General features: G+C 31.8%; 1 protein-coding gene across 1 annotated transcript in view; it reads left to right on the top strand.

The window, feature by feature from the left end:
• The window catches only part of GAA1 (glycosylphosphatidylinositol anchor attachment 1), a 27,530-nt gene that overhangs the window by 13,571 nt on the left and 5,246 nt on the right, over positions 1-8,713 (top strand). Inside the window, exons 8-10 of the mRNA XM_014438873.3 lie at positions 2,236-2,339; positions 7,276-7,376; positions 7,450-7,637. Coding sequence (XP_014294359.1) covers positions 2,236-2,339; positions 7,276-7,376; positions 7,450-7,637 — 393 coding nt within the window. The remainder of the gene's footprint in view (positions 1-2,235; positions 2,340-7,275; positions 7,377-7,449; positions 7,638-8,713) is intronic.

Here is an 8,713-nt window from a genome sequence, read left to right as displayed (position 1 = left end):
GAACATATTAGTTATTATTAATTTAAAATTTAAATATGGAAAGAAAATGAAAATTGAGAGGAAGAAAATATATGTAACAATAATAGATGATAAAAGAGGCAAATTATAAGTAAGGTGTACAAAACTTATAACGCGGGCAGGAAAAAGGATAAAAGTGGAGTAAATAAGGGGAAAGAGTAAAATAAGATAAAAGTAAAATAATTTCATTGACCGCACCCCCAACCATCTTCTCCTCAAATATTAATATTAATTAAAATCTTGAAGTTAGTTCTGAAATTAAAATTTTATATTCCTATATTGTTGGTATGAGATCTTGAAAACCTTCAGGTTGTTATGGTTTCTCAACTCAACTCAAAACACCGGATATCAAACTAATTGATGACATAATTCATAAAAACTTCTTCAGCCATGTTGATGCTTGGCCATTCAGCCATTTTTATGCTTTCCCGTCCTTCTATGATATCTTCAGTGTTAGTCTGCAGACCTTGAAAGGTGGAGTTTCCAAACCCAATCTAATATAAGTGGTTCTCCATGTAACCATGGTCTCCATGAGATCTTGGAGCCCAGAAAGTATAGTCTCACTCTTTGTACAGTTTCTGGATTTGGAACACTTTCACTTACTTATGTATGAAATATAAAGTAAAGGGAAGTATTGTGATTGTGTAAAATTTTGAATCCAAGTTACCAACAGGATATTTTAAGGTCCCCTGAGTCCAAATAACCAACCAAGTTTTGCAAAAATGGTTTGTCTGTTTGTATGTATATGAACAGTCTAGCTCAGAAGCAAAACATGCAAAACTGAAATTACATATTATAAGCCTGGAACGTTACAACACCTTTTTTTGCTAAAAATGACTTACTGGAAGTGCCACTTTTACCATTTTCTTAAAAACTGCTCCAAGAATTTTTTATGAACTCATATCAATGTGGAATAAAGTGGTTTTTGATATCATTTCAATATTATCTTCATTTAAGTTATCTAACTATGCTTAAATGCTGGATTTTCAAAAAAGCTTCCTGTAAAGTACCTTTAATTTTGTTTATTTGAAATAATTCACCATCTCTCATTGTTAGTGGTAATAAATATAAAGGAATGAAATAATTTGATAATTAACTGAAGGAGAAAATGAATGTTTTCAAGTTTCTATTGTTCCTTGTTATGGTGATAGTTATTACTTTTTTGACCATTGTCATAACAACCATAGACACGTAAAAACTTAGTAATAGTAGTTTTTTTTCTAAGATTAAGGCTGTAAGTGAAAGTTGTGTGATGCGCGAACTGCACTAGAATTTTTTTATTTGATCAACTTGATGGACCTCACATGGATTTTTTAACTGTTCATTAAAAATTTACAAAGTAGGAGTATATTATCTTGCAGAAAATTCCCCTAATGGTTATAATTATTAAATAATTGTAAATTCTTAAACTAAGTAAATAATAAAGATAAATGAAGTTAAAAATAATCAAAATAAATAACACCTGATAAAAAGCAATATGTTCAAATAATGATAAATGAAAAGACAAAGTAAATTCTTCTTTAGAAGATGATACAAGGAGAAATCTGATATGACTTATATATACTAAAGAGTATACGAAATACACTACTGTTGAGAGATGATTTGATACTTGATAAATCATCTGAGACCTTGGAAAGAGCATCAACTCTTACTTCTGGTTCTCTTGCTCAACATCTTATGAAATATGAAATATTAAGCGCCTAGAATATTCATGAGACCCACCACCATTCCAATAAGCTATAATCTATTCGCCAAGAGAATGCTTATGAGAAGTGGGAGACAACTAATCACTTTTCCCGGATTTCTCAACCCAAACCTCTTCCCCCGAATTCTAGACTAGAATGACGTAAGATAGCTGTTCAACTGATGACTTCTCAGTCCCTCAGCAGCTGTTTAACTTCTTGTGATGTGTAGGTCGGCAATCTGCTACATACCAGCATTTTTTTTAAATTATTATTTTTAGAATATTTTAATTTTAACCATCTTCATTCCTAAATAATACATTCCCAAATGCATTGTATTAGTCACTCACTCTCTATCAACTTGTTTTTGAATGTTTCCTCCTTACCCTCGATTAAGCATTTAGCACTAAATGCAACACATCAGTTATCGTTTCTCAGAATGAAAACTGATTTTCAGAAACCTCTTACCTTATATTTTATTACTGTTTTTCTGATAATTTCTCCTAGACCTTATTGTTTGATTTTTTTCTTTCAGGGTAATTGAAGGTTTGTTCCGGAGTATCAATAACTTATTAGAACGTTTTCACCAATCTTACTTTTTTTATATTATGACAGACACAGATAGATTTGCAAGCATAGGTGAGTAATATTCTTTTAGAAAATTTTTTATGTTTAATAATTTTTAAAATTCTTAGATATTATAAACTTACATAGGATTTTTAAGTTAATTGTCAAGCTTCCAAATCAAATGTAATCTTTTTAATTTTAAATGTAACTTTTTTCAAATCAAATTTAATTTTTCCTTGTCAAATATTACCATTTCTGGTTCAAATGAAACCCTGTCCAATTAGAATGGTAACCTTTTCCAATTCAATTTAAATTAAATTTAACTTTTTCTATTTCAATTGTAATCTTGTTAACTTAAATTAATTAATAAACATTTTATTTTAATTTCATTTACCTATATATGATATGTATAGTAAGCAGAAGTATTGTAAACTTTTCAATCTGAATTTTCAATTAAGGTAAATGTTTCAAGGCCTTCCTGAGTCTAAATAACCTAGTCCCACAAAATGGTCTGTGTGTATGTGAACATACAAGGTCTGTGATTTAGGATCGATGGTGGGCTGGGCAACTACGTCAAACTGAGGTGAAGTTGCCACATCCTTTTCCGCCTCCACATCAGGAGATTTAGTCCACTAACCTTCTCTTTCAGATAAATCAGAAGGTTTCCTATGAAGGATTCATTGATATTCATGGAGAGGTCTGAATCTTCGGGTCTTCTCCAGATATAGATAAATCATTAGGGTTTGTAAAATAACTGTGTGACATTTTGTTGCCACAAGTATGGGGTTAATTAAAATACTCTGCAGGTACTACCTATTCTACCTGAAATTGGCATTAGTACAATGGGGTCCTGTTGATTCCTCAAATGGGTTAATTAAAGACAGCTTATTTTTATAACCTCTTTACAATTCAGCTCGTGCACCCTCCACCTGGTTTGGATGTTTGGGAGTCCGACACAGCTTTCAGTTTGACCCTAACTCACACCGAATTCTCCAGTGCCATATGGAGGTGACTAAGCATTGATTGGAATAAGGAGAACTATGGTGGGGAACGTGACTGTCATGTATGTTGGGGCATGGGTCCCAGAGTGCCCAGTTCGAAATGTTGTGGGTTTTATTCCTGCCTAGTACAGTTATTATTTATTTCTCATTGGTCCCAAGAAATGATACTACATTGAACTTGTTTTATACTCATTGCTAGTACAGTAAATTTTAAAATTAGTATATTATATATTCAGTATTTATGCTGAGTATTGTATTATTTTATAAAATATTTTTAGCAATATCCAACAGCCAATTTACAATGTATAAAAACAACTAGTCAAGAGCCCCCTAAAATGGTGCATCCTAGATCTGACTGTACCACATTTTTCCTAATTTTTGTGATTACTTATTCAGTAAAATTCCAATTATTCATTTTTTCAAGGATCCAGAGGTAAATATGAGCTATTGAGATTACTCGTAATTGGGTGTAAAAATAAAAAATATACTAACGAGATTAATAGATATATTACTTTAGGAGTACCAGAAAGTTCTATCTGTTCTGGTTACATCAAGTTTCAACAAGTATGCGCACATATTTGGCTCTCTGTTTTTAATACTGAATGTATAAATACTGATCTAGTGTATGAACTAAGACAAAGATGATTTGTAAAAATTCTAACAAGAAAAAAAAGCTATTGAAGTATATAGAAATTTATTGAAAGAGTATGGTGAATGTTCAGTTTCTGATTGAACATGCAGATGGTTAAAAAGATTTGAAATAGGCACCCATCTTTGATCAATAATATTACTATTAATATCATATTAAAATATTTTTTTCATAATGTTGTGGATTGCAAAAAGGCTTGATTCAGCTTAACAAACCATTTTGGACCATATTCAGAAACTAGGATTGGTGTGTAATTATTTGAGATGGGTGCTATATCAGTTAAGTGTGAAGAATTCCAATGATCGAGTCATCATATCATAGCAGATCTCTGTTTGCACGGAGCAAGATTGAACCCTTCTCATGCCGGATTATAACTGAAGATGATAAGTGGATTACTTGTGAAAACATTGTAAGGAAAAGGGCATATTGTGAATCTGGAAAACCTGCACCTTCCACTTCTAAATTTAAGTTGACTGTGAGTAAGAGAATGGTTGTGGATATGGTGAGACACTTGAGGAACAATTTATTTTGAGCTGTTGAAACCGAACAAAAAGCTAAATTTGGAAAGGTACTATCAGGAATTAGGTAATTTAAAAACAGCACTCCAAGGAAAGAGGCCAGCAATGTTCAATCACAAGGACATCATTTTGTTTTATGATAATGGCAGGCCACATGCATGTACTTCTTTGGTGATTTGTCAGAAACTTCCCTCCTTGTCTTCATATTATGAGATATTAACTGGCCAGTCTCTTCAAGCAGTTCACTCTTCTCCTCCATGTGTTAAGGTTCTGATCCCCGATTTCTCCTGTAATTGTAGATTTTCTCTACTTCTCTTATTAGTCTTTGCGAATTTTTCCATGTTATCTTGGTTACTTCCTAGGACCACAGTCTCATCTGTATACTCAAGGATTTTATGCTTCTTTTCGACATCCCCCCCACCTGTTAATGCCATATTTAATATTAATTTGTAAATTTTTGTTAATAGACATAGTTTTTTCATTTAATTATATTTTTATTTTTATTTTGTATTTTCCCTAGAAGTGTGTTTTTATTTTAAAAGATCCTTTGTAGCTGTATTTATTACTTTGTATTGCAAATAATTGAAGGCAGAAACAACAGCCCGTAGGGATTATATTACCTAGCAACAAGACAACTTTCTACAGATTAATATCAGTCGCCTTTGTGTACTTTGCCGGATATTGTCATCAAACCCTGTTTGCATAAATTGTTATCTACATATAGATGTTGGCCCACCAAAGTTTGAACAATTGGATTTGAAAACATCATATCTGACCTTTCAAAGCGGATAATATTCTCTTCAGGACCTATCTCTTCTCTGACACATTGGCAGTATTTTATTTTATATTTATTAATTTTGTTTATTTTTTCATTTCATTTTATTTTATCATGAAGGACAGTTTTATTTTAATTTTTATTCTTTATTTTATTTATGGAAGTTATATTCTGATTTTACTATATGTTTTCAATTGTTAGTTCAGCGAAATAAATGTTTATAATCCGCCCCAGCTTGTTTTGTTTTTGTTCTTTTTAAAGCTATCGTCAATTAAAGGTGGCTTTAACATTACTATCTACTTTCAATTGTTTCTTGAGTATCGGTTTTCGGAAGATCTGGTCTAGTGAGTTCTTTCTTCTCCTGAACCCTACCTAGTGGTCACCTGTTATATTCTCCTAATACTGAGATATCCAATTTAGGATATTGGTCATTATCTTATAGGCCACCGGAAGTAGTACTATGCCTCCGTAATTGCCACACTCATATCTGGAGCCCCTCTTTAGGATAGAACAAATTACGCCTCTGGTATCCTTTCTTCCTCCTATATTTTCTGGATTAGTTCTAATGGCTTGGCTCTTAAAGTGTCTCCACCATCTTTGAACTGATCTGATAATAGGCTGTCTCTTCTCGAGACCATCCTACTTTTAAGTCTGTTGATAGCTATATCAATATTGAGAATATCCAATTTTTCTACAAGATGCGGGTCGAGTTCCTCAGTATGATCCATATTTCCATTGTTTGTGGGCTCTCCTTTATTCATAGGTTCCTGGAAATGTTCTTTCCAGATGTTTAGTATATTTTCTTTGGTTACTATCAGTTTTCCACCTTCTCCACGCATTAGCATGTTTCTACTACAACAATACTTTACCCTACCCTTTCTTTCTTGATGTTGGTGTGGAACTCACCTATATATTTCCTACCTGCCTGTTATCCTGAATAGCTTGCAATCTTTCTTTTTGGAATTCTCTTTTTGCTTTTCTGATTATTTTATTCATCTTTGTTCTTGTGGCTGTTATATATACATACATATATTTTGTTGTGATATTTTACATCTTTAGTAAAATAAAACATTAACAATATTGACTGTTGCCATGAACATTAAACGGATATTATATAAACAGGATCAATATTAACTAATGTCAATGTTTGACAGTAATAAAAGGAAATTATTATTTTTTTTAGTGTATCAAAAATAATGTGCAGAAATTAGACTTGTGTTATAATTTTAGTGTTTTTCACACTATTTGTGATTAATTTAAGTATTAATTCAAATTTGGATGCATTATATTAGTAAATAACATTTATTTGACCAATTTTCTGTAGTTTGAACATTTTGTGATTTTAACAAGTCAAGTTGAATATTTTAAATAATACAATTTAAAAAATTAAATGCTCAAGGTCTACAGAACAACAGTCACCTTTAAAAACATTGGTATTTCTGGTAGCATTTGTTGTAGTGTATATGTCGGATGCCAAAACTTATAAAAATTAATAATTTGTATCAACAAAGTAACTGAAATTTATAATAATTAAAGAAAAAGATTTATAATAATTGATTGTATGATTGGCTATACTTAGTCAAAGGAATTCACAGTCTAATGTTAGATTTCCAACAGTAAAGATGTATTTAAGTTTAGGGTAGAATTCCCCACTGTAAGTGATAGAAGCCATTTTGAAAAATCATTCAACTAAAGTACTTTCCTATGTGCTAGTAAACTCATTTATTGAAAATAAACGATAAATAGTGACCATGGCCGTAATAAACAGTTCTTTAAAATTTCAAGATTATACAGTATTAGATTTTCGCATCCCCAGTTGGCCTTTGATTTGTTTCCAATCTGGTTTCGCCAAAATCATCTGAGAAGTACCTGAGCCTTGTAAGCCCATTGTTGTTATTATGAAATATTTTAGTTGTATTAGTTCAAACGGAGAGGCAGGGTTCATTATTAGAGCTGATTCCATTATTCCTCCCTTACAGAGAGGATTTTGTTAAATATTTCTTTTATTATTAAAGCTTATTGTTATGATATATTTATGTTCTAATAAAGATATTTTTTCTTTAAGGTTTGTATATGCCTTGTAATGGGATGCTTATTGCTGCATTGTTCATTAGAGCCTTTTCATTACATGTTGAAATGCGGCTTGAAAGGGAAGATGCTTCTCAGGTAATTCATTTAACAACTTACAATCAATTAGTATTTGTTTAAGTTCAATTTACTGATTTCTAAACAATTACAGGATGTGGATCCAAATATAGCAGGGACATGTACTATGTTTCTTATTGCTCATGCTATAGGATTTATGGCAGATGCTGGTTCCAATATTGTTTCAATGCTAACATTTGCGAACTCTCGCATCAGAACGATGGCTGTCTACTCTGTTATGTCTGTAGTTTCATTCATAGTACCTCTAGTAGTTTTTTCCAGGTATCTAGTATTTATTAATTATTGTACTACCAGATGAGCTTTATCATATAAGAATATTGATTTAAGGGTTTTCATCCTCATTCATTTGTTGATAATTAGGTTTCTATTAGTGATGTAATTAATTTGTTATAAATTTAAGATATTCTTTAGGTACTTTTTAAAATTATCAAATGTAGACTCTGTTATTTTTAAAGTGTAAGTATGTGTTATAGGGTAACTGTAATTAAAATAAAATGTATTAATGCATGGGTGATTCCATTAGTAGTGTACAGCTTTGGTGTTATTTCCTGGTCAAGTACCAAACTTCTGGAATTCGATTGCTTAGTTCACATGATGATGATGATTAATGGTTAAGTTCATCACCTGACTCTTAACCATTAATTAAGAGTTATGCTAAAAACAAGAAAATTCTATGAAAGAATATTTTATGGCGAGCTCTTCTACAATCATCGCTATGATGAGAAAAATGGATGAAGACTACATGAACATTAATCTCCAAAATCCGACATCAATAGAAAGAAAAAGTGAGGATGACTTCAAAATTGTATGGAAGGATAAGGGATTAAATGGTACAAAGAAACCATTAGTTATTGGAATCAACCTATATTATTGTTCTGTATTAACAGACCATATTATGTCAAACAATGAACTGGATATGCAGGTTTTCTAGAGAAAAGAAAAGATGGCAACAATAGTTGACGTAAGAGGAAGACGATAACATACATAAAGTGGTTTGAGAAAAAACTGAAAATATCAACAGCTCTGTGAGAAACTGAAGATACTCTACCAGCTAAAAGAAGGAAACGTGCTGCCTCTTGTTATATCTAGCAATGGATTGGTCTTAGAGGAATGAGGTAGAAGTTGTAAAGAACTGGGACTTCTTGATTATGTCTTGGAAGAAGGACAAAAAGCAGTGATGCTGGGACAGCCAGTTTTGTCAGAAAAGTTTTATATATTTCGTAAATTGGGCCTAACCCTTCACTTACTGAGTTTGGGTTGATGAATATTCCCTGCAATGGCTGAGGTAGAGGAGAGAGAGAGAGAGAGAGAGAGAGAGAGAGAGAGAGAGAGAGAGA

The sequence above is a fragment of the Halyomorpha halys genome, unplaced genomic scaffold, assembly GCF_000696795.3.
Source record: "Halyomorpha halys isolate HHAL.00 unplaced genomic scaffold, Hhal_1.1 Scaffold69.1, whole genome shotgun sequence".
Taxonomy (NCBI): domain Eukaryota; kingdom Metazoa; phylum Arthropoda; class Insecta; order Hemiptera; family Pentatomidae; genus Halyomorpha; species Halyomorpha halys.
The sequence above is the reverse complement of the archived record's forward strand: the minus strand, read 5'-3'. Positions and strand labels throughout refer to the sequence as shown.